We start from the raw sequence: 26,019 nt of genomic DNA, 5'->3' as shown, positions 1-26,019 counted from the left end.
TGTGTGTGTGTGAGATTCTCTCTTCTCAGACTTGTTAAAGAGTAGTTATTAGATCTTTTTAAAATGACATGCTCATCTAAAATTTTTTAGTACCTGGGTGCACTTAATATAAAATTGTCAAGACTATAAGAGGGCATATCAAATATACTGACAAAGGGGTTGGGTTCCAAGCAAATATTCAAGTTTGGAAAATCAAATACTCAGTTGGTGGAGTTCAGACATCATTATAATTTGAATATTAAGAAAAAATTACTAAGGCTAGCAGGGCAACATCTATGAGTGTTTGAGAAAATACATTATTTTAAAAAATGCTAGATACAGTATAGTTCAATTGGACTCCAAATCCACTCACATTATTAGAAGGAAGTTCAACGTTACATTTGTCAATAAAGTGAAAGAATATTTAGAAAATGCTCAAGTTATTTAAAATTGGGTTATAGGCAGGGGTACCTGGCTGACTCAGATGGTTAAGTGTCTGCCTTTGGCTCAGGTCATGATCCCGGGGTCCTGGGATCGAGTTCCAGATTGGCCTCCTGGCTCAGCGGGGAGTCTGCTTCTCCTTCTCCCTCGGCCTCTCTCCCTGCTTGTGTGCTCTCTCTCTCTCTTTCTCAAATGAATAAATAAAATCTTTTAAAAAAGTAAAATTAGGTTATGGGTAAAAAAATTTTCTCAGAGGAAAAGTAATGAATAATTATTTGTCTTTTGTTAATATTTGACCCTGTAGATGGAGCTTCTGAGAAATGGTGACTATTACGAATTAAAAGGGATTAGCGTTAACAAGGATCAGGAAAGGAACCCTTTCAAGCATAAGCCCTGTATTTATAAAAATTATCTTTCTAAGAGTAAGCTCAAGGTTCTTACTGAAATATCTAGAATATCTAGACTAGAGATTTTATTTAGAAGTTATATATAAATTTGTATTTACTATAAATCTCTATTACTTTGCATTTTATTGTTCTTATTAACATTATGTATTGAAAATGTCACAGATTTTTCCTTCAAAGCTCCATATAGACAATTCCGTATAGATAATCCTCTCCAGTTTATCCCACTGAGCTGTGCTGTATTATCATTTTGTATGTGGGCCCTGAAGTTAAGTATAAATGTGGGGAAGCATTTCTTGGTGATGTGACCTGAATTCTGCTGGAGTCTGGGAACTCTTGGTATATTTCCATCTCTGTAGGATAAAGACAATTGTATGACCTCCCTCATTCTGTAGCTTTGAGGATGAAATGATTTAATATCCAGAAAGCGCTTAGAACAGAGTCTTGCCCATAACAGCAAGAAATATGAAAGTGCATACAGTGATCTTATCTTTTCTATAACCCTGCAAGCTGAAATTTTGTCTGCAACTTCTGGGAGTTTGTGCAATGAAAACTACAGTTATGCTTTATGGCCTTTCAAAATGCACACTGAGTATTATGTTCACTCCTTGCTGAGGGTCAAGTGTGTGGCCTGCGTCATTTCTGATGCTTTCCACCTTGCACATTTCTCAGCAGTTAGCCATTGCCCAATTAATAAACACTGGCTTTGTAAATGAAGAAAAAAAATGAAGAATTTTTTTAAATCTAAGAAACCATATTGGGCCATGGTCATACATCTGTCATACACTTCTGGATGCCTAGTATACTGATCCCAAACTGGGGGCTCCAGCATTTGATAATTCTGGACCGTCATGCTTCAATGAACAGTAAACACAATCAACATATGAAAACCTGTGTTCTTCCTCCAGCGGAAGAAGTTCACCATCACGAGCAGCATCACTGGGAAAAAGCACACGTTTGTCACTGATTCAGCCAAGACCTCTAAATATTTACTAAGACTCTGCTCTGCCCAGCATGGGTTTAATGCTCAGATGAGCTCCCTGCCCATTGCAGCTGGTGAGTAGACATTATGTTATATATATCAACCTCCAGTTTGGAAATATTGTTATTTCATAAAAAAATTTGTATAAATATAAACAGTTGACCCAGAAACATAAAAAGTTTTAGATCTTTCTAATGACTCAAGAAGTAACATCAAGGAGAAATACATTTTTTTTCTTCGACTGGTAAATGCTAAAATAAATGACATGGGGGGAGGAGGTAAATGGATACCATCGTTCTGAAGTGGAATGGGGAGTATATATCAAAAGCCTTTAAAAAGCCCATGTCCCTTAGCCCTGAAATTTCATTTGTAGTTGGACACTTATCCAAAGGTGATGCATCGAGAAGTACACAGAAGTTTATGCTCATGGGTGTTCACTAGAACGTTATCTGTAACAGTGACCATTTGGAAGCAACCTAAGTCTCCAAAGACAGAAGACTAGTGAAATAAATCACACGCAGCTCTATAATTTAGACATTAAAGTCAGTTCTTGGAGGATGATGACATGTGAAAATACACATGACATGGTGCTAAGTGAGGAAACGTGAAATGTTAAGTCGTGTCTCCCGCCAGTAGAACTTTCTGCCATGATAGAAATATGCACACTGTTCATTCTGGGGTCACTACCAGTGGTTACGAGGTCACTACCAGTGTGTACCGATTGAGCACTCGAAAGGTGGCAGATAGAACTGAGGAGCTACATTTTTTACTTTATTTAATTTTATTTAATTCTAACTGATACATTTAAATGTAAATGGCCACCTGTGCCTCCTGCCCTGGAAAGCACCAGCCTCAACACCAGGATAGGAACTCTGTTGGTTTTAACATGTTCTGACACAAGGAAGGAAGAATCTGGAAATGAACTGCACCAGAGTATCTTCATGGGTTATATTATTGCCTTTGTGGCCCAGGCACACAGCACACAGGCATGATTGTTTTCATGATTGTTTCCAAGCTTTCAAACAATGTGCGTGTAGAATGGCTTTAATTAGGGAAGAGACTATTAGGTGAAATGAGGCCACACATCACAGAAGACTAGTTAATTCTTATTGAATATTTAGGAAGTGCTAAAGAACTATTTATTATTGTTATGAGTACTTTCCCAGGAAGTATGCTAAGCCCTTCCATGAATTATCTCATTTATGCTCATTATACACTGTTGCCTTAAATCGCAATTGTCAGACAGCCTAAGGAGGCCGGTACTAGGGTTACTGACAGAAGCAGATCGAAGCTCAGAGAAGGGAAGTAACGGGCCAGCTGGGTGGTGCTGGGGCTGAGGTTTGAACCTGTGCCTCCTTGAGGCCTGGCGCCGAGGCACTTCATTTGGCCAGTACAGCCTTCCATAACCTCCCAGAATAGGGACTTTAGCACTAGAGAGGTTTGGAGTGGAGCATTGGATGGATCTCATTGCTGTTGATCTCTAAGCATTATTTCTTCCTTAGTTAGAAAAGAGGACCACCTGGTAGAGTGGTTTCAGCCTTCATATTCATACAGTGGTCTCTGAGGCAATCATCCCAGAGCTTTCTAGGGATAGGAAAATCTCAGACTCCATGCAGACCCGCTGACACGACTGCATTTGAAAAGAAGACCAGGGGACTTGGATGCACATGAAAGTTTGAGAATCCCCAGCTTGGAATGTGGTCCCTGGAGCCCATGGGACTCAGGGTAGTGGCACTTACTAGCTGTGTGATTTGGGGCAACTCACTTCCCTTCTCTGAGCCTCAGTGTCCTCAGATGAGCACACTGGTGTCTGGTAGGATTTAGAGGGAGAGTATCTGTGATGTTTCTAGCTCCGTGTCCCGCGTTCATTTCTCCATGTGAGTAGTTACAGCAGATTCTGCTTGCAGGGGTTTGGTTCCATGATAGCTAGTGCACAGGGGGACGGTGAACACTGGGTTCTGGGGGCCTGGGACATGGGACCAATCAGGAAGCAAAAATTCCCGAGCATTTAGATGCAGAACCAAACACAGAAAATAAAGGGGACATACGATTAAGAGCAAACCCAAATAAATTATAAATATTTCATTGAAATCGCAGAATGGCAGTTTTAATGTATTTGCCGGGAAGTAGAGATAATGAATGTAAATTAATTGTATATTACCTGCTTTGGCTGAGATACAATGTGAAATATCATCAATATTACTTTTATTGCCTGATACCAGTGAATGTAAGATATTTATAAAGGTTCACTTGTGACACTAGTCCTTCTAAGCCTGCTTTGCTCATAATATACTGTTCTTTTAACTCCAAAGTCTATCATCATATAAGAATTTTCTGGAATCTAACCTTTGCATTAAAAGGATTATTTCAGACAATTTTTCTTTTTTTTTTGGGCTGAGTCAATGTGATGCTACTTTCTTCTATTTTTTTTCTAGGTTTATTGAATTATTAGTGACATAAATACATAAGCTTAAGGTGTTCAAAGTGATGGTTCGACATGCCTATCTACTGCAAGATGATTCCCACAATAAGACAGTTATCACCTCCATTCCCTTCCAAAGTTACAATTTTTTTGGGTGGTGATAACATTCAAGAACTGCTCCTTTAACAATTTGTAAGGAGGGGTGCCTGGGTGGCTCAGTGGGTTAAAGCCTCTGCCTTCAGCTCAGGTCATGATCCCAGGGTCCTGGGATGGAGCCCCGCATTGGGCTCTCTGCTCAGCGGGGAGCCTGCTCCCCATCCCCCTCGCCTACCTGTGATCTCTGTCAAGTAAATAAATAAAATCTTAAAAAAAAACTTGCAAGGATATAACACAATATTGTTAACTATACTCACCATGCTGCCTATCAGATCTCCAGAACTTATTCATCTTACAGCTTGCAGTTTGTACTCTGACCCCATTTCCCTCACCCCCAGCTTGTAACAACTACCATTCTCCCCTCTGCTTTTATGAGCTCAGCTTTTTAGATTCTGCCTATAGTGAGAATATACAATATTTGTTTGCCTGACTTATTTCACTTAGAAGAATACCCTCAGAGTCCATCCATGTTGTCTCAAATGGCAGGATTTCCTTCTTTTTTATGGCTGAAAAATATCATGTATATGTTATATACATCCACGCATTTCTTCTTCCGCTCCTGTGTTCATGGACACTTAGGTTGTTTCCCTGTCGTGGCTATTATAAATAGTGCTTCAGTTGAATATGGGGGTGCAGAGATCTCTTCAATGTAATGTTTTGCTTTCCTTCAGATCTATACCCAGAAGTAGGATTCCTGGATCATATGGTAGTTCTATTTTTAATTCTTTGAGAAACTCTCTACTGTTTTCCATAATGCTTGCGCAGTTTACATTCCTGCTAACAGCGCACAAGGGGTCCCTTTTCTCCACATCCTCGCCAACAGTCGTCTCTTGTCTTCTTGATCATAAACTTTCAGACAGGTGTGACATCTTATTGTGGTTTTTATTTGCATTTCTCTGATGATCAGTGATATTGAGCAGGTTTTCATTGGCCTGTTGGCCATTTGTATGTCTTCTTCGGAAAAATTAGATAATTTTTCTTTGTCTTTAAAAAAATGTCTTCGTATTAGAAACTCTTTCTGCAGACCCCCATTTTCAGTGATTGCCTCCAGGTAAGAACTGGTTGAGTCCATCGGCTGGCCCCGTGTGGTCCTCAAACTCAGTAAGGCTACAAGTGATCTCATCCTTCCATACAACTCTCTCCACTACGATCTTTGTCTTGTTCAAGTGAGACCACCCACCCACCCACCCACTCTGTAAGAAACTGGGCGGGGAGCGGGGGCGGGGGGCTGTTCCCAACCTGCATCCGTTTTTGATCTCCTGCCTCTCACTGAGTGCCCTCAGACTGACCTGCCAGTCAGTCATGTCCCTCGAATTGTCTTGCTCGCAGGCTTCAAAGCAACCTTTTACAAACACTGATATGATCATGCTCTTCCACACTGAAAATTTGCAGGGGATTTCTGCTGTCTGTAGGGACAGTCCCAATGCCCTTGTGAGAGGCATGTCAGACTCTCCCCAATCTGGCCCGAACCTTAACTTATGTCTTGCCCTGAGTCCTCCATTTTGAGCTCCAGCTCCACTGCGTCTCGGATGAGTCTCGGGTGCTGCTGTTTTTGTCTCTGTGTCCTGGGCTCTTCCATTTCTAGTGTGGACTGTGGACTGCCGACTTGAGTGTAGGTCCTACTCTACCACTTACAAGCCCTGGGACCTTAAGCAAATTGTTAGCTCTCTTAGCCTCCAGTTCTTCCTCTATAAAATGGGTATAACCATATCTACCCCTACAGGGTTATTATGAGGCTTATAGACGGTGTGCTTATCACTGTGCTGAGCACGTACTAAGTGTGCAGCAGACATGTGTCATAGGTGTTGACGTAACTGTTGTTGCTTTGTGTCTGAACGGGCCCAGGCTCTGTGTAAGATACTTTACAGCTCGGGCAAAAGCTGCAGGTCATATCAAATCGCTTATAGTCTTTGTTCTTTCTTGCCCGCGGTGTGTGAGTGATAGTACCAAATGTCTCAGAGACACAGAAAGTTCTCGAAAAGCGTTTCGGAAAGGCAACATTTTTACAGGGGCACAGCCCTGGCCATGGACCAGACACCATTATAGAGCAGGAGGGCAGTTCTGCTTGAGGAAATACATGCTCATGGAACCCCTGATTGTGAAAGCACTTCACCATGCTTTGCACAAGCACGTGCGCACACGCATGCGCGTGCACGCACACACACACACACACACAACCAGAGCCTCAGAGGCGCCATGTGCCTGAGCGTTTTTTCCTTCTGTTTTAGCAGGGAGCAGATGGCCAGAATTTAGTCATTATTTTCCTTTTTCACAATACAAACTGGGCTTTATAAAGCCTAGTTAATTTAAGGACTCTATCAATCAAATCTCAGTTTCTCCTAAATGACATGAATAGCGGTGAGAGTCGCTTACATGTGTGCTCTCAAGTTAGGGGCTTCGTTACAGTCATTTACTACATCCTTCTGCGTGAAGGAGAAAGGGAAGTTCAAGGCTGGGAGACACACTGCATTTGATACGCATTCCTATTTCAGAATGTTGGATCTTAAATATTAATACCAGGGAAACTCAACTGTGTAGAGGTTAAGGATTATATTCCACAGGCCAGAGCCTAATCTTGGAGGCCAGGTGATTTGAAGACCCAGTTGTCACAATGTTTGTGAGGACAGTTTCGTAAAGGCAGCATGCAGAATGGATGGTGGCAGTAAATTTGATACCAGGCTCTTTCTACAAGTTTTGTTGTGACATTGTCATGAATGTCAACACCCATCAGAACCTTGGCTGGGGGCCCGTCAGCTACAGGGGGAGGGAGAGCCTCTCCTTTCCCTCCCTGTGTTTCTGAGGTTGCTTTCATCAGCGAGTGCTACTTAGGAAGGCTTGGCATCGTCGGGACTAACAACAAGAACCTCCTGAGTCAGCCTGCGGACAGACTGAGCGGAAAGAAAAACGGTAGTGGAGCCCGGGGTCTGTGACGTGGTGTTGCCCCAAGGGTGATAAATCCAGAACCATGCTTGTGTGGGTTTATGCTGCTCATGTCTTTCTCCCAAATTTCAGACCATGATAAATGTGTGCAAATGCCCAGTATGAGTCTTGCACACCTGGCCCAGTCCAAGCCTCTCATTTGGATTCAGAGATTGTCAAGCTCAGAAAATGCACTGTTTGCACCCACGCCCGGGCTGGAGGCTGCCGCAGGGGGCCTGCTGGCCGCGCCGTTGGATAACTTCGCTGTGGAAACCAGCAAGGAGACTGCGGCACGGGGAAACCGAGGCAGGTGGGTTGACACTCTTGTTTCCTGAGCCCGGACTATCTTGTACTTGACACTCTGGAGCATTCCGTCCCTGAAGAAATTGTTTAAAGGATGTTAGATGTCTAAGGGAAGTATCCATTCAACTGCCAACTGATTCCATAGAAATTTCCTGAAGGCGGGCTATGGGCAAAGTCTCTGCTGATGTCTGCAGGGGAGACATCCCAACCCCCCTGGGGTTGCCCTATGTTTTGGTGGAGAAAAGACTAGGTGATGAGACAAAACCAAAGAGGACAAAATAAATAAACCCATTTGGTCTTATCATGAACCAGGGAGTGTTCCAAGCACTCACAAACACATCACCTGATTTTGCCCTCACCTCCCCGGGAAGTAGTTTCTATCATTCTCCCAGTTGTGCGGGGGAAGAAATGGAGAGTCTGGGATTTGAGCGCATGCAGCTGGCCCTGGAGGGCAGACTCCTAACCTCTATGCTGTGCTGCTTTCTGTACGGATGGATGGCTTGTCATTTAATTTGTAAGTGAAAATAATGAGCTTCGAAACATAAATTTACAATATAACACATGGATCTGTAAACTTAAAAATAGCCTAGAAGTTGGATTACACTTACATGGCAAGTTCTAGAAATAGCAGAGATTCACAGGCAGCATGTGACCCGTGAAGGTTGTTGGAGGAGCTGGTTTTTGGAATGAGTTATACATTAGCTTCAGCAAGAGGAAACAGGTGATCGGTCTGAACTGTGATGTCTGTCTGTAGCTGTATTTCTATGTATAAACATTATATACTCCAAAGTAATTCTTAGAAGAGCATTGCCCCAGATTCTATTGGTGCAAATATGTGTCACCGTGCAGGGCAAACGGAATCAGTAATGATGGAGTCAGACTGTTGGTGTACGAACTGTTGCGTCACAGAGGACTCAAAAGCACAGGGACTTAATTAGAACACCAACCATTCTGTTATTCTGTTTCACAGTTTTGTGGAATAGAAGTTCTGGCAGGCCTTAGCTGGGTGACTCTTCCTCTTCATGTGGCATGGCCTGGGGTCACTGACTGTGCTCAGCAGGACTGGTCTGGAGGCTCCGAGATGGCTTTCCTTACACATGTGGGCCCTTGGTAGGGACGGCAGGGAGAGTGAGTTCTGCTGCGCACCTGTCACTCCCTGTGTGGCCTCGGGCCCTCCCCACGTGGTGCCTCCAGCCAGGTAACCAGGCTCCCATCGGGCAGCTCAGGGCTCCACCGGCCCAAGGCGAGGCTGCCTGTCTTCTTAAAGGCTGGGTGGGCCCGGAGCTGACACAGTGTCACTTCTGCCAGTCTCCTTCGGTCAAAGGACTGCCAGGTCGGGACAAATCCGAAAGTAGCAGAGAGAGACGCCACCTCTTGATGTGTGAGTGGCAAAGAGTGCGTGACCATTTCTAATCTGTCCCTCAGGCTGATTGTACTTGACCACACGCTCTAGACGAGAAGCCTGAAGAGGCTGTGACTGACTCATGGCCACCTTGAGATTGTGCTTACCGCAAAGGAACCTTCTCCAGGATGGTGGCCTCCTGAGGATCTGCCGGCGGGCTCGCCCAGGAGGGCCTTCCCAGCACTGCACGGCTGTCAGCCTTCTCAAGAGAAAGCTGAACCTGAGGCCGCAGTAAGCCCTGCCGCTGTGCTGTTTAGTTCACAAGCGCCACGTTTTCAGGACCCTTAGTGACTCCCCTCAGAGGGGACCGGTAGCTCTTCTGTGAAAAGGAAGGATTTTCTGTGAAAAGGGAAATTGGGTCCTCGGCCAGGTGGCAGGTCCCTAGAAGCCCCCCGTGAGATGATGACTGGTTGCAGCTGGTTTCATGGAGGTAGTGACAGGAAGCAGGAGTGAGCGGGGTGAGAGGGACAGGGAGGGAAAATCCAAAAAAGGAGGGCAGGGGTGCCTCAGTTAGTAGGCCTCTGACTTTGTTTCGGCTCAGGTTGTGGTCTCAGGGTTGTGGGATTCATCCCTGCGTTGGGCTCCGTGATCAGCCTGGAGTCTGCTTGTCCCTCTCCCCCCTGGCTCTGACGCCGAGGGCAGTGTCCTCAAAGTAGCTGGTGTAGGCAACCAGGCCTGGTTGCAATGACAAGAGTACAGAAGTCCTCCCAGAACTGTCTGTCTGAGGGACAGGCAGGTGGACATGTAGGTGCTCACTCCTTCCACCTCTGCTGGTGTGTTATCTGGGGGGAGGCATTCACTCTCTCACACTTTAAGGCAAGGTGGGGACAGTGGGGGAGAAGGCCACCAGAACTCTTTTCATCTTACAAAACTGAAACTATATGTGCTAAACAACAATCCCCATCCTCCCCCCTGAGTCCCTGGGGCCACCATTCTACCTGCTGCCCCCATGACATTGACTCCTCCCACTGCCACATGTGAGTGGAATGACACAGCTAGTCCTTCTGTGGCGGCAGTAAATGCCAGTCCCAGGCCTTTTTAAGCAGAGGGGGTACCTGTGGCCAGATCAGGTAGGCCATGAAAACCTAGGGCATAACTGTCCTTCCCTTTCTTCAAAGGCCCTCCCAAATGCCACCTTGTCCTCATAGCCTCTCTTGGCCCTTCAGGACTTTCTCTGAAGCTCGTGCCTCTCCCTGGGCATGCTGGCGGGTCCCATCTGGCCGGAAAGGCCCAGCCCCACAACCTGCAGCGGGCTGGGGACTCCCAGAAGGCAGAGCTCATATCCGGTCCATGTTCAGCCTCAGTGCCCTGTCACCCCAGGTCCTGACACCTGGTAGGAGCTCCATGAGCTAGGGTTGCTAGAACAGTATGGATAGGAGCCAAGGCAAACTGAGGCCTCATTTTTTTTTTAAATTTTTAAATTTTGTTTAATTTATTTATTTTTTCAGCGTAACAGTATTCATTGTTTTTGCACAACACCCAGTGCTCCATGCAATACGTGCCCTCCCTATTACCCACCACCTGTTCCCCCAACCTCCCACCCCCGACCCTTCAAAATCCTCAGGTTGTTTTTCAGAGTCCGAGGCCTCATTTTTAATCTCTGAAGAATGGCTCTGTGCTTGCCCTTCGCCCCTGCACTGGCCTTCTCTCCCTCTTTGCCACTGTTCTTCCCTTTCAAGCTCTGTCCCTTCTGAACCAGGCCAGGCTGCATGCGAAGAACATGGGGCATCACAGATCCAAGGGGAGAGGGAGAGGCTCAGTGGGGAGCTGCCAAAACCTGCATCTCGACCGTGGTCTGGCTGTCTGAAGCAGGGGGGCGGGCGTGGGCTCACTGAGCCTGGGGTCAGTCTGGGCAATGAAAGGCCAAATCTGTCAGATGGTGGCTTTCCTGCCCTTCTCTCTTTAGAGGATGACCCCTTCTGGATTTTTCTAGGGCTCTGAGCCCCGGTGGCTGTGCCTCTTCTCCTCTTTCTCCCTCTCTACTTTGCTCATCCTTCGTGTAGCTTATCTTGTGACCCGGGGGTGGGGCAGTGTCACCCCTGAATTCATTATTTTCCTAGGGCATAGAATACTCTTTGTTTACTAGAATTCTGGCTAAGCCAAGGCCAGCTGCATGCCTGCATGAAAGGGTCTTGTTCCAAGCTTGGTATGATGAGGGGGAGACCGCAGGGCCCATCATTATGGTGGTGCAGGACGTGCCCTGCCCGACTCAAAACAGAACCAAACAACAACAGCTTGGGACCCACTAACTCCATATTTACTACCTTGTTTTGGAGCCAAATGTGTATTATCATTTCACAAGCATGGGACGTAATATTCCTAATTTTCTGGTTAAGGAAAAGGAGGTTTTGAGGGGCACATATCCAACTCAAAGGAGAGACAGAAGGAGGCTCATAGGAGGCCCTGGGGACTCTAGGGTCCCCTCTGAGACAGAAAGACCCCAAATTTATTCTTCCCAGTGCACTCCTGACAATGAGGTCAGTCCATGGTGGGGTCTGTTGATGGGTCTCCTGCCTGATGGGGCATGTGGCTGCCTTTCCCAGGCCACCATCCAGACTCATATATGGCAGGAAGGTGTCTCTTAGAGTCACCTTTTCTTATCTTGTGCCCTTTTCCTGCAGCCCTTGCATGCGTCGGGAACAGCTGGAGACCATCTGTATGATCCAGAAGTCAAGGACTCTTGACCCTGTCTCCAGGCCACCTATAGAGAGCATGCACATGGGTATGGACCGGGTTTGGGCCAGGTTTGGGAGAAAGGAAACCTTCCATGCGACGTTTGCTTGAAAACTTTTGCGGCTATTTCATGTTGCCTTCCCAGTAGTAGTCACAATCTTTCTGTTTTAAAATTAATTTTAAAATTAATCCCCTCCAAGACCCAAGCTCTGGGGGAAATGCTGCAGGGTGTCCTCGATGATCTGTGGGGCCATGTTGCCTCTGATTATTAGAGACCCAGGAGGGGAAGGCTTTGCTATCCCATCTCTGTGCTCTAACCTTAGTTTTACTTTTCACTGCCCCCAAGTACATCTCTGCTCCAATTCTGTCTTGTCCCAAGACCAATGCAGGAAAAAGTAGCTATAGTAAGTTGTGTAGAAGATAAGCCCCATGTCCCCTGCCCCCACTCTCGCCTCTGCTCCTAATGAGCCAATGCTGACCCAGTGAGGGTATATATGCTTCCCAAGATGCACACTGACCCAGCAAGGGGTATTGGAAGTGTGTGTTCTGAGATCCATTCCCGATATTGTGTGTGTGTGAGCATGCACGTGTATAAAACACTGTTTACCACTTTTGTATCAAGGCTCAGATAATTTGGGGGAAAAGCACAATGTGGGGATTTGTTTCTACCACTAGGGCCACAACATGACAGGAGAAAGGGCTTTATAGCTGAACAAGAAGGAGAAATCACGCACGTGACACTGACCCGGGATCCGCATCGTGGCTTTGGTAAGAGGGCTCCTGGCAGGTGAGACCCAGTCTCTCCCTTGGGGCAGAAGGGAGGCATAAGCCATTTTTTTCCTTTTGACTTTTCTACTCCCCTCTCCTGTCTTTCTCCCAGCTTGCCTTTTACAGCGATCACTTCTTTTTATTCCCTCTAAGTGTCCCTAACAATTAATAGGACTCTTAGAACAAAGTCTTCCTTTTAAGGTTGATAAGATTTGGGGGTCCATATCTTCGGAATTTAAGTACAAGATAAAAAGAGACTTTTTGGGGTGCCTGGGTGGCTCAGTCATTTAAGTGTCTAACTCTTGATTTCAGTTGAGTTGATGACCTCGGGGTCATGAGATCAAGCCCTACATTGGGCTCTGTGCTGGGCGTGAAGCCTGCTTAGGATTTTTTCTTTCTTGCTCCCTCTGCCCCTCCCCCACAATCTCTCCCAAAAATAGAAAGTGATTTTTTATCATAATACCATGTAGCAACCCTTCTCCAGTATACTTAGATTCTTAATGATGGGAAATAATAGTCAATCTTTTTCGCATCTTTATTGTTTATTACTTTTAAAGGCCCTGAAAAACCACACAAGAAACAAAACACTGAGACAAGTTACTCAATTAAAAATCACCTCTCGCTGGATAAGATCATGCCATTTGAGACAATGTGGATGGACCTAGAGGGTATTATGTTAAGTGAAATAAGTCAGACAGAGAAACAAATACCATATGATCTTGCTAATATTTGGACTCTAAAAAAAATGAATTAAACAAAGCAGAATCAGACCCATAAAGATGGAGAACAAACAGATGGTTCCAGAGTGGTGGGAGGTGGGAGATTGGGCAAAATGGGTGACGGATACAGGGGATACAGGCTTCCTGAGTAAGTCGTGGGTATGAGAAGCACAGGATAAGGAATACAGTTAACGATATTGTAACAGAGATGTATGTGGACAGATGGGGGCTACTCTTATGGTGAGCACAGTATAATGTATGAACTTTTTGAATCACTGTTGTCCACATGAAAATAATGTAAAATCATGTGTCAGCTATATGCAAGGAGAAAAAACTCTTTCTTATTTCTGATTATCTACTGGGGCAAAATTCAGTGCACATCAGTGGTCTGTATTCCTAGCTTTTGCTGTGCTTACTAATAGGGGGCAATCAGTTTTTCTCCATGAGTCTCACAGAGTGGAAAGAGCTGTTTGAGAATCCGAGGACTTAGCTAGAAATATCAGCAGCTCCACTTGGCAGCTGGGTGATCTCAAGTACATAACCTAACCTCTATGGGCTGCCAAATCATTAAGTATCATCTTATTAAATATCATTGGATTACAGGCTTTGTCATTAATGAGGGAGACGGTGTTGGCAAAGCTGACCCTGGCATCTTTATATCTTCTATTATACCTGGGGGACCAGCTGACAAAGCTAAAAAGATCAAGCCAGGTATGTCTTTTTAAATTGCCAAGGGTGGCGCCTTCTGGAACTTCTTTTTCTTTCCTTGATGGTATGATTAAGATGTTTTATTTTTCCAGGAGGGAGGATACTGGCCTTGAATCACATCAGTCTGGAGGGCTTCACATTTGACATGGCTGTTAGAATGATTCAGAATTCTCCTGACAGCATAGAATTAATCATTTCTCAGTCAAAAGGTACGTCTTCACCTGTGTTCAGAAGCTGGAGAACCTCCTCTATCTTCAGCAGGTCATTATTACCATGAGGTACTAGGCCCTTAAGTTTGTGTAAGCTTGACATTGCTTTTCCGAGTGGTGTCTTGCAAAGGACCACTGTTGTGACATAATCCATAAGCTTGGCAGGCCTATGGGCAGACTGGGCTCTGCTGTTGCCTGTTCTGCCTGAGGGGTGTGGCCTACTCCAATTCTTTATCAGATATGGCCCATCCAGCCATTGTGTGGTTTTCTGCCCACTTTTCTTGCATGACAGGGAGGGTAGTCACTTTGTCAGCCAAGTCCTTATGGAAAGTGGCTGCTCCAGAGTTTCCACAGTTGGGGCTTGGATGTGGCAGTCAGCTGGGGAGGAGACTGGAGAGCTATACTGGAAAGTGATCTCCCAGAGTGAGCATGCTTGTGTTACCTGGTTAAGACTTGGCCTGTTGGCGATCATCCAAAAGAGCAAAGTTCTTTTAAAAGATGCTTTTATTTATCCTTAAGTATGAGAGAGCAACAATTGCCCATATCAAAGAATAATATTAATATGTTTACTTGGAGTGGGATGGAGGAGGAGGGTGAAAGTAATGGGGGATGCAGGGCACCTGGATGACGCAGTCAGTTGAGTGTCTGACTCTTCATTTCTGCTTAGGTTGTGATCTCAGGGCCACGAGATTGAGCCTCCATGGGGCTCCATGCTCAGGATGGAGTCTGCTTGGGATTCTCTCCAATTCCCTCTGCACTCCCCCATCCTTTCCCCTCCCCATTCTTTATTTCAAATAAATAAATCTTAAAAATATATAAAAAAAGAAGTAATGGGGGATGTTAATATTCCCTTCCCTTCCAGTGACCTGGAATCACCACTGAGTTTTGGTTGAATTAGCCTGTAATTTAACCAGAGACTGCCTGTGAATCTGGGCTCCTGGATTTCTTTCTTACACTCTGGGGTGTGTGGACAATTACCCCCTATGTACAGAAATGCTTCACATCACACCAGCCAACATTTTCTAGGTCTTAAATATAGGTACCCCATTTGTCTTGCCCTCTGTAAACCACGTGCATTCTCTCACACTTGCACAGGTTTACACAATGACCAGAGGGTTTTCCCAAATGTCTGAAGCTGTCCCTGGACAGAAGCCACAGGGGATGGGAGGTGGCAAAGCCAGAGCCTCAGCACGTGCCTTCCATCCTGTGGCTGGAGCTGACCCAGGGGCTTTGCCCCAACTCCTGAGAAACACCATCCCCAGTTCACAGTCTCTTTTGGATTTCCCAACATTGGCACTGTTCTTCCCATAATATTTTAGCTTTCCTTGCATTTCCCTCCACATTTTGCACAGGACTAGGAGAAAAGGAAGGAATCAAACTATCCTTTTTTGTCAGGAAACAATGTAGCTGATTTGGGAATGATCTGGTGTCATTCAAGGCTGGTTGGGTAATGTGAGCTGTCAAAACTGGGCACCCAAGGTCTGTGAGGCTCAAACAAGTTTCATGCTAGAATTTTGGACAATGGTTTTCCCATAATGCCTGTGATGACATGTCTTTCCATCGTAGGGCCCCAGTCCCCTGTTGGTAGCTCTGCCTACCGGAGTTGGGGGTCTTTACACAGCTGTAGGGGCTTGACTGCTGTGAATTTCTATCTCATTAGCTTGCTGTTGGGGCAGGTGCTCTAGACTTGAGGTCAGGGACAAGACAGATAACATTCCCATCATGGGCAGCCATCACTCTCTAGAACAGATTGAGTTTTCATTCCCCACAGAAGGTCTCCTGGCTGGTATTTCCATGAGGAAGGCTTATGTTGTACAGCTTGACTTTTTAATTCAGTAATAAGTTCCATCCTCATCTCTCATGGAGGGCATGGAAGAAAATGAACAGATGCTTCCGACATTGCCAGAAGGACAATGAGAGTAGAATCTGTGAATGAGATTGTGAGAGATAAGGCATTACAGAACAGTCGCCCTACCATTCCCTCCTGAATATCTCTGGGTTTGAATAACTTCCAATCTAGCTCATTAAATTACAGTTCATTCAGTGTGTGAGTTTGGGAACTTCCTTGAGTGCCAATGAGTCTGTATCAAAAGTAAACCTACTTGTATGTTTCTATATCCACATCTAAAGAAAATTAGACTATTCTGCCTTCCTCCCACATATATTTGTTGAACAGCTAATATTAACATATTAATAATAAATGCCTTTATTAAAGCCCTACCATGTGCTAAACTAATTTCTTTTCATCTTTCTCGCTACATAGGTAAAATCTCTCAGTATATATAATTTCTAAGCCCTACCAATCCTAAAAGGTAGTTGACATTATCTCTACTTTAATTAGGAGGAAATTGAGGTCCAGAAATATTAAGTACCTTGCCCAGGGTTTTACTTATTGATTCCTGACCTTGAAATCTTTTCCCTGTTATGTGCCAGGTTAAGGGTCAGACATGGGGTAAGTAGGAATAAGTGTCCCAGCTTTTGTCCACAAGGAGTCCACCATCTTGTTGTGACCAAGTCCTCCCCAGAAAACTCAACACACTAGTCTTTGGGTCACATGTTGATTACAGGTGTACTCAGTGGAAATTCCGTAAGAAGTCAAGTTTAAGGGCATCACCACATGCTGGCTGTGGGATTCTAGGCAAGCTACTTAATCCTTTTGACTCTGCTTTCTCATTTTTGAAGTGGGATAACCCCTTCCTGGTAGATGTGTTGAAAATACAGAAAGATATATACATATAAAATATGTGTTTGTGTGTGTGTTTGCACTGTGCACATTTGCCCTCACATGGCGAGAAATTAGTAAGATGGAGCTGGAATTATTAACTCTCTAGTTGCTCCTATATTTTCATAGTTGAGTCACAAACCTCTACTTAGGTTTTTAAGTCACACTCAGAATCTTCCCTTTCTCTATTCTAAATTCATCCTCCTTCCCGAGGTGCTAAACTCATATCGTTCCCAGCAGCTATAAAAGGTCTCTCTGTTATTGGAGGAAAATCTTATACCCCATGTAGCATGATTCCACCGAAATGCCAGTCTTTCCAAGCTGTTGGCTTCTTGACTTGTTTTTATAGGTTTTTGTGGAAGTACCCCAAGTGAGGAAAAGAATAGCCTGGCCAATTCTGGGGTCTTTTCTACAGACAGCCCAAGCAACTGGCATCAAGGAAGCTTTTCATCACACAAGCAAGACCAGGAGAAAAATATTGAAGACCTCGGAGTGGCTCAGACTCAGAGCTTACTGCCCAGGGTGAGGCCTCAGCTTTCCCCTTCGCCATTAAAGGTAATCATCCCCTTGGTTCCCTCTCTAGAATTTGGAAGAAAAAGAACAGGCTGTGGAGCCCAACAGTCCTAGCTCCAAAGTTCCTCTTTGCTCTATTTTTGCCATTTCAGCTAGATAAAATTTACTTAATCTCTCTGACCTTCAGCTTTTCCAAAATAAGTACCAGCATTGCATGACTATTGAGAAGAAGGTAAAGGGGGAAAGGCAAAGCTCCAGGCGCAGTGCCTGGGCCATGGAGTCCTGTGTTGGGTCCTCCAGTGTCCTTGGTCACTGATTATATTTGTTACTGGTAATAACATTGGCTGCCACTGAGGGCAATGTACAGACAGACATCCCATATATTCTTGGCCTCTAGTCCTCGAACTGCAACTCAATGGCTTTGCTTTTTGTCAGTGCCAGGGAGGAAGAGGACAAGGCCAACTTTGGGATACGGAGGGCCATGTACTTCAGTCCCACCACCTCAAGCTGTGTCTCCTTGGACATTGGGTGGAGAGGTCTCCTTTTGCCCTCTAGGAATTTCTTCTTTTAGCTCTGGGCCCTGTGAAGCTGATGTTAAGAGACACTGTCAGCCTTCTCAGAGGCCCTGTGTCTAGGAAAAACTCTCCACTTTCCTTACACTCACACTAGGGCCCTGCTCACAGCCCTTCTGACACTGTTGTAGTTTTTAGTTGTTTTTGTTTTGCTTTGTTTTGTTTTGTTTTTACCTCAGAAGCAATTCTGACTGTAACTGAGTGGAGTTAACACCAATCCCATAGTTTTTGTAGGACTGGGCTCAGTCCCACAAGACTGTCCCCATTTGAGATGACAATCACAATTAGTAAGTCCCCAAGTTCCCCACATTCGTCTGAAGTCGGTTACAAATTGGAGGTTCCCGTGTCCCCTCCTTGGGTTTGATAATTTCCTAGAGCAGCTCATAGAACTCAGGAAAGCAGTTTTCTTGTTACTGCCAATTTATTAGAAAGGATGTTTTAAGGGGTACATGTGAACAGCCAGTGGAGCGATCCATAGGGCAAGGTCTGGAAGGGTCCCGAGTACAGGAACCTGTACCACAGTCCCTGTGGAGTTGACATGTGCCATCCTCCCAGCACATATATGTGTTCAGCAGCCCAGAAACTCTCTGCACCCCATGCTTCTGGTATCTTTATGGAGACTCTATCACTTAGGCTTGATGGATCATGAACTTATCTACAGTTTCTCTCTCCTCCCCAGTGGACGGGGTGTGGGGTGAGGTGGCAAGTTCCAAGATTTGAATCATGGCTTTGTCTTTCTGGTAACTAGCCCCCATCCTGAAGCTATCCAGAAACCCACCAAGAGCTGTCTCTTTCAAACCGAAGACTATCACCCAAGAGATTTCAAGGGCTTTGAGAGCTCCGTACTGGAAACTAGAGCCAAAGACCAGATATTAGAACAAGAGATGCTCCTAGCCTCTTAAGACTTAGGAAATTACAAGGGTAGAGGGAGCTGTGTGCCAGGAATTGAGGAGAGGCCCATATATATATTTGCTATTATTTCACACTGCGGCGGCAGCCAGCATTTGGGTGGGAGTGAGGACACTATTGTCACTCTCTGCCTGTGCTCATGTGGGCTATGTTGCTCTTCTAAAAGCACAGGTCCCATCATGTGCTCCTCGCTTTAGAACACTCTGTAGGTCCCATTGCCCACTCCCTCCTCTTGCTCCTCAGGCTCTGAGAAGGGAAGAGCACCTACCGTTTCTAGGCCCAGGGTGTCTGGCCCTCCTTATTGGTTTCTTTAAATGTCAACATCTCTGCAAAGTAGACCTCCTCGTATGAACTCTTCTCCGTGGCCCAGGCTGAGCTTGCTGGGATTCGGCTTGAGTCCACCTCAGCCTCTCTCCATCTCTTTTTTATCCTTTATGAGGAGAGATAATGTCGGTCCACAGAGCCATGGAGACAGAGGTGCCTCACAGTAGGGCTCCAGGAATGTTAGCTCCTTCTTAATTGGCCATGGTTCTCAGCTAGATGCTGCACCCCATGAAGAGCAGGCTGAGGGGTCAGCAAGAGAATACTGGGGACTTTTATTGAGTGAGTAAGCATGTGTCAGGCAGCACCCTGAGCACCTATGTGTGTTGTATCACATAAGCTTCATTACAGGCCTATGAGATAGTGATCATTGTTGACCCTTTTTGTAGTTGGGGTGCCTGAGACACAGAGGGGAAAGGAAGGTACCTAAGGTCTCTCAGGGAGTAAGAGGCAGAGCTGGGATTTGAATCCAAGAAGTGGGACTCCAGAGAAGATGCCTTCACTGGGGCTGTACTTCAGAAGGCCCCTCTTGACAGGAAGCAGGGCCAAGAGGGATTCAAGTTGGGGCCTCTGAGGCTGCAAACCTGTGGGCTGGTTTTGGCGAGTGGTTGAAGGGAGCAGTGGTGTTCCAAGGCCGCAGCTGACGGTGGTAGAGACTGTGGTACAGACTGTAGATGCTGTACAAGCCAAGTTCTTCTGGGTCATGGGGCTGGCTCTGTGGGCAGGTAACTTTCTGTGACATAGTTAAGTTCACACTCTTGCTTTGGACTTCAACCTCAGTGTTCTCTTTGAAAAAAATTTTTAAAGAATTTATTTATTTATTTGAGAGAGAGAACGAGAAAGAGAGAGAGTGCATGAGAGGGGACAGTCAGAGGGAGAAACAGACTCCCTGCTGAGTAGGGAGCCCGATGTGGGATTCGATTCTGGGACTCCAGGATCATGATCTGAGCTGCAGGCAGTCACTTAACCAACTGAGCCACCCAGGTACCCTATTCTTTGAATTTTAAAGTTTGGACAAAACTCTTTGCCAGACTACACAGTCTGGAATGTCTCAGGAAAAACTGGAGTTTTTTCTGGTCTATACTCATCGCTTTGGAAACTCTTCTGTTCATAATTTTCCAGGTTACTTCAGCCTGTTTACTTTCCTATTGTATTAGTGGTATTTTCCAATATGGCAAACCAGGAAGCAGCTAAGCAGAGGGGGCAGATAAGACCAAAGGCTGGGAGTACCCGTGGTTCCATCTTCTGGGCACAGTTCATTAAAAGCTTCTTCCCAGCTAACTATTAGTTCAGTAGGGCAGGTCTGTCTTATCAATGCTGTCCCCTCAAATTATACAACGCTTGACAAGTAACAGGTGTTCTATTAATGTTGCATTGTTGGATGAATGAACAAACAAACCACCCATGGTTCTTGTCATAGCATTGAGCCAAATTCCTGCCACGTGGTAGATAATTCTTGCCTTCTGTCTTTCCCTCAGACATTCAACCACTGTTCAGTAGAGTCCCTGTGCAACTACTTGCTAGGGGTGATTGAAGTTCTTCCTGAGGTTGTCTTCTGCTTAAAAAGCTGCCATGTATCTGGAATCCAATGTCACTTAGCTAGTGTCATGTGTGAAGCTACCAGGAAGTGCCTGGATGGCTTTAGTTCTCACATGATATTTGCATCCTGAGTGGAAACAGGAGGGAACCTACATGTATTGAGCCCTGCTATGGGCTGTGTATGATACACAGTCACATTGAAAAGGGGATCCCTCATTCCAGTTCTGTGGATGGGGAAGGTTGGAGAGACCAAGGAACTGGCCCAAGGTCATAGAGGGAGGAGATGATAAAGCTGGGAATGACCCCTGTTGAGCCTTGAAATTCCTGCCCCTCTTGGTGTGCAATGCTGGCAAGAGCTAAGACAGGTTATCTGCTCCTGTAGGCAACTGTCTTCATGCCTTCTTTATTTTCATTTGTTTTTTTGGGGACAGGGTGCTGGTTCTTCTTGTCTTCTACCACCTTCAGAGATCAATTCCAGTGAAATCTACTTTGTGGAACTGATTAAAGAAGATGGGACACTTGGATTCAGTGTGACTGTAAGAATTATTAGGCAAGCTTGGGAAGTACATGGTGAAAAGATGTCCATCCGGAGCCTTGGTGGGAATTCCATTCAGATGGCAGCCTCTGATAATGTGCCCCTTGTGTGCAAGCAGCTCATGGGAAATGGCAATTTAAGAAAGTCAGTGGGGCCTCTGCGGGGTGGGAGGTGGGAGGACTCAAAGATCACCCGGGAGATGCAAGGCACACTTGGGAGGATCACTCTCTCCAAACAGTGTGGGTAGGATTGGGTGATGGGTCCTGACTCTGTGGTTATGCCGCACAAGATAGGAAGGGCAGTGGGGAGGGGCTGCAGGGACCTGAGCCAAAGGGAATGAGATGATCCATGGCCATCCAGAGGAGGGTCACAGTGGAGCCTGATGTCCCCACTTCCAAGGGTAGAACAGAATCACTTTGACCAGACTAGAGTTTAGGATGGCCCCTTTGCATTGGTTTCTGAGCTCTTGCTGTAGACCCTGGAGGAGGGAGGGGGAAAAATATACAAGAATGATATAACCCCACTGATGTAAAAACCTCTGCATGTGTGCAGATATGTGCCTGGAGAAATTAGAGGGAAAAAGAGAGTTAGATCTTTATCTAGGAACCCAAGGATGCTCATGATCTAGTGTTAAGTTAGGGGGAAAAAGTCAGTTGTAGAGCACTGTGTAGTGAATTCTGGGTTTGTACCTCCAAACCAAGACTCAAGCAGACAGGACGTGCCAGGGCAGCCTCTGGGCCTGTGGCTGCATTTACCTATGCTGATGGTTGTGTATGGGGAGACAATGTGGGGCATTGATGTGACTTGGATTTCGGAGCACCTGCCACAGGCCAGTGCTGGGCTCCCTCCTGCCAGCTGTGATGTTATACTCCTTATGGGGCATCTAACCTTGCCGCACAGTAGACAGTATAGTCTGAACACACAAGTCAATGTCTAAGATGTTGTTACATGGCGATGAGGTAAGGGAATCGCATGGCATCGGGATGGGGGATCTCTTTGGGAGGCCAGGGAGGCCCTGGTTGGAGGGGGCAGACAGGTGGTGAGTCTTTCACTGTGCTTCTCATTGTGTTTACCAGGGTGGCATTAACACAAGCGTGCCCTATGGAGGTATCTACGTGAAAGCCATCGTTCCTGGAGGACCAGCTGCCAAGGAAGGGCAGATCCTGCGGGGTGAGGGATGGAGTCATGTGGGGAACTGCCTTCCTGGCTGTGATAAGCCCTGACCTCTAGATCTTACCCTGTTCTCACCCTAGACGTTGTGCAGATGGTTCCCTCTCCAGGTCCTGATTTCCTCACCTGGGAAAGGGGCCAATTCAACCAGGCCTATCTCCATGATAAGTTAACAAGGGGATGAAATGTCTGTGGTGGCGCACTGGGAAGCACAAGGTGATTTTAAATAGGAGGTTTTAAATAAGCTCGTTGCTGTTTGGCCTACATGGAAGAAAGTAGCACTTCCCATTGAGGACAGAGCATGCGTCACTGACTCCCACTTTAGTATCCAGGGAGGACAGTGACAGGTCTCCTCCCTGCCCTTCCTCACATCCACTGCTCTGAAGCAGGGGAGGGGGGAGGATTTTTATTGCCCTCCAAAATGGCAAGTTGAGCTAGAAAGGGCACCCAGGATCTTAGTTGTCTCTATTTTCCTGAGAATTCCCCTGTCTGTCCCTGGCATCAACCAGATCTTTCTGATCTGTTTTGAAATTTAAAAAAAAAAAAAAAAAAAAAAAAAAAAGCACATCCTGGAGATATAAATATTACCCCTAATTGACTTGAACGTACTTTCAAAATGGTTTCACAGGAGAACAGTTTATACAGTTATACAGAGCTGGCTCAACCCATCTGGGAGCCAGTAATAGAAAGGTTTCTGTATCATTGATCTATAAAGGTGCTCAGAGAGGGGGCTGGCAGCCAGGCCCCACTGGGGCTTCTCACGGCTTGGCTTCCTGACCCTCCTTGAGGCTGTGTGAAGGGTGCTGGGCAGGGGCCTCCAGCAAGTCACTCCTGCAGCCTCAGGAGCTCAGAGATATGACTTCTGTCCCCCTCCCAGGTGACCGTCTCCTGCAGGTGGATGGAGTGAGTCTGTGCGGCCTCACCCACAAACAGGCTGTGTGTTGCCTCAAGGGTTCTGGGCAGGTGAGTGCTCCATTAGTGGGGAGCTGTCCTCCTGCCTTCCAGAGCTTTCCTGGGCAACATCAGACGCTGCGGTGGCCTCTGGGTGGGAGGCAGACGGGCAGGAAACAAAACTAGTCTTTCTCCTTTGTCTTCTTTTCTCTTTCCCTTTTTCATTTTTCTATGGTGATGTGAAAGCCAGGAGGAAGCAGACAGATTTCCTAAGCAGCATACCTCAACCCCTGCAAAGACCCTTGCAAAGCTGGCATTTCAGTTGCCTCAGTTCTGGAATCAGACAGCTGAATAGAGCTGATGTGGTGGAGGGACTCTCTCGTCTGGCTCTGGCTCTAGCTGCTGCCTCACACTCTCTGCTCCCAGCCCACGCTGGGAGATGCTTCCATCTGCCCTCCAGCCCTGTCACCAGCTGGCCTTTGCACCTGCTCACACCCTCTCCCCTGTTCATGCTATTCCCATCACCGTGGGCAAATTCAGGCCATGCTGTCCTGGGATTCTGATCACAGTGAAGTAGAAATTCCAGACACCCAGAGCAGAAGGCACTGACCCATTATGGACTCCTTATTCTCTATGGCCCCATGCAGCATCTGGATGTTACCATGCTGTGTCCAGTCCTCTGCCTGAGGGTGGGAGCCCTTTTGTGTCTCAATGTCCTCAGCCTCAGAGCTGGCATTGCCCTCTAGGTAACTGGGGAATTGGCAGAGACAGAAGGAACTCCTGTGGGCCCTTCTGGCAAACAGAGGGAGTGGAAGGGCCCCTGTTTGCTTCCTTTCCCAAAGCAGTCTTCTGGTTTGCAGTGTAATTGACTTATGCTGGCCACCTTGGTTGACCTGTCTTGAGAACAGAGGCATAATTTATTAGTACTCTCTGCTCTTTAGACTTTTGCTAATGAACCTGGTTAGAGAAGGTACTTCTTGCTTGCTGCTGGCAGCTTGCTAGCCTTGATGGCAGATGGGAATTGCCACACTGGGATCATGGGTGTGCTGCTGAATGACAATGGCAGCAGAAGGATGTTAGCTGGCCTAAGTCCCCTGAATGGAAGCTCAACATTTCTAAAAAGCTTCCAGGTGATGTCTAGTCACTGGTTCCTGAACCATGCTTTGTGTAATGAGAGTGTAGAGTGTATAGGGAAGAAGGATGGAAAATCAAACCAAAAGGAAGGGGAAGGCCAGATTGGCATAGATCTGGGATACCCTGCTAGGTGATGGGAAACAATAGAGACTTAAAAAGAAACATTTTATTATTTGACAGAGAGAGACAGTGGGAGAGGGAATACAAGCAGGGGGAGTGGGAGAGGGAGAAGCAGGTTTCCTGCTGAGCAGGGAGTCTGATGTGGGGTTTGATCCCAGGACCCTGGGATCACGACCTGAGCCGAAATAGATGCTTAACAACTGAGCCACCCAGGTGCCCCAATGTTAGAGACTTTTGATCAAGAGTGTTGCATGTTTAGTTCGTGTCTTAGATCAATCCATGGGTAGCCATGGGGGGTGTGGCCTGGGGAGGAGAAGATAGGGTCCAGGAAGCCAAGTTAGCTGGAGTTTGCCACAGTCCAGCTGGGCACTCGCAGCAGGAGAAGGAATGGAGGACTCGGAGCCCTGGCGGAAATGTTTCTGATGGTGAACAGGCAAATCTTAGCAACCAGATGGGCATTTGGAGGGCAGAAGGGGATAAGCTGGATCCCTGCAGGTGTGGCCCCTAGGAGGTTAGTTGAGGGAAGGTTCCATGTTCTGAGAGAGCAGATGCAAGGGGAGGAATGTTTTAGGCAGAACAAGGAGAGGGTAGTGAAGGTGAGAGAGAGGAAGATGAATTTGGCCTTGAAAGTGCTGAAATGGAGGTAAATGTGTTACCTCCAGAAACATTTGTCTGACAGGCAGTTAAAAATATGGCTCTGGATCCCAATAAATGGGCTAGATTGGAGATTTTAATCTGCGATTCAAATGAAGCAGCTATTGGAAGTATGAGAAAATTAAGAAGCATTTGCCGGGTGAAGGCAGAGGCTCCTGGTTGTCATATAAAGTGCAAATGGAGTTTGTCCAACCGTCTTCTAGGTTGCAAGACTGGTCTTAGAGAGAAGAGGCCCGAGGACTGCCCAGCAGTGTCCTTCTGCTAAGGACAGGACTGGAGATGAATGCACGGCTGTTTCCTTGGCAACAGCCTTGCCCGGCAGGCCCGCGGGCTGTGTCTCCGCGACAGATGGTGAGAGGAGAGAGAATTGAGTGTTACTATTGTCATGTCATCCCGTGCTGCTTTTGTATTCTCAACTCAAAAGGGAAGGTAGGAAGGCTTCCTCTGGGTTCTCAAAAGATAGTGAACATGATACGGCTGGTGTTTGGAGGCAGTGGAAGCCAATCTAATGGAATGTGATTCTAGAAAAAAAAAATGCACTCTTCCAAAATGATTGCCAGGTGTAATTCTCCCCTCTGCCTTCTGAGGTTTCTCAATCAGGTGCCTGAATGCTTGTGTATAAATCTTTAGGAATGAAATTGGAATGAAAGAGTCAGGCATTTTCTGACCAAATCTCCACCTTCCAGCCAAGACACTCATAACAAAAGATGTGGGGTGTGATGAGGCAGGCTGGGAGGGGAAGGTGCTCAGAAATCTAGTCTCGTTATTAGCATTATGCATGATGGTAAACGTCCATCAGTTTGCAGGGACATCATGGCCTATCTACCAAAGGGCTGCCTCTCTGCACTGCCCTG

General features: G+C 46.2%; 1 protein-coding gene across 1 annotated transcript in view; it reads left to right on the top strand.

Moving 5' to 3' along the window:
• FRMPD2 (FERM and PDZ domain containing 2) overlaps positions 1 to 26,019 on the top strand; it is an 86,493-nt gene that overhangs the window by 40,572 nt on the left and 19,902 nt on the right. The window contains exons 14-24 of the mRNA XM_046027784.1: positions 1,733 to 1,880; positions 7,397 to 7,613; positions 11,630 to 11,730; positions 12,357 to 12,449; positions 13,772 to 13,879; positions 13,969 to 14,085; positions 17,157 to 17,362; positions 21,093 to 21,197; positions 22,273 to 22,366; positions 23,244 to 23,329; positions 25,369 to 25,516. Coding sequence (XP_045883740.1) covers positions 1,733 to 1,880; positions 7,397 to 7,613; positions 11,630 to 11,730; positions 12,357 to 12,449; positions 13,772 to 13,879; positions 13,969 to 14,085; positions 17,157 to 17,362; positions 21,093 to 21,197; positions 22,273 to 22,366; positions 23,244 to 23,329; positions 25,369 to 25,516 — 1,423 coding nt within the window. The remainder of the gene's footprint in view (positions 1 to 1,732; positions 1,881 to 7,396; positions 7,614 to 11,629; positions 11,731 to 12,356; positions 12,450 to 13,771; positions 13,880 to 13,968; positions 14,086 to 17,156; positions 17,363 to 21,092; positions 21,198 to 22,272; positions 22,367 to 23,243; positions 23,330 to 25,368; positions 25,517 to 26,019) is intronic.

This window comes from Meles meles, chromosome 13 (genome assembly GCF_922984935.1).
Source record: "Meles meles chromosome 13, mMelMel3.1 paternal haplotype, whole genome shotgun sequence".
Classification (NCBI taxonomy): domain Eukaryota; kingdom Metazoa; phylum Chordata; class Mammalia; order Carnivora; family Mustelidae; genus Meles; species Meles meles.
Note: the sequence above shows the minus strand (reverse complement) of the source record. Positions and strands in the feature narration are given on the sequence as shown.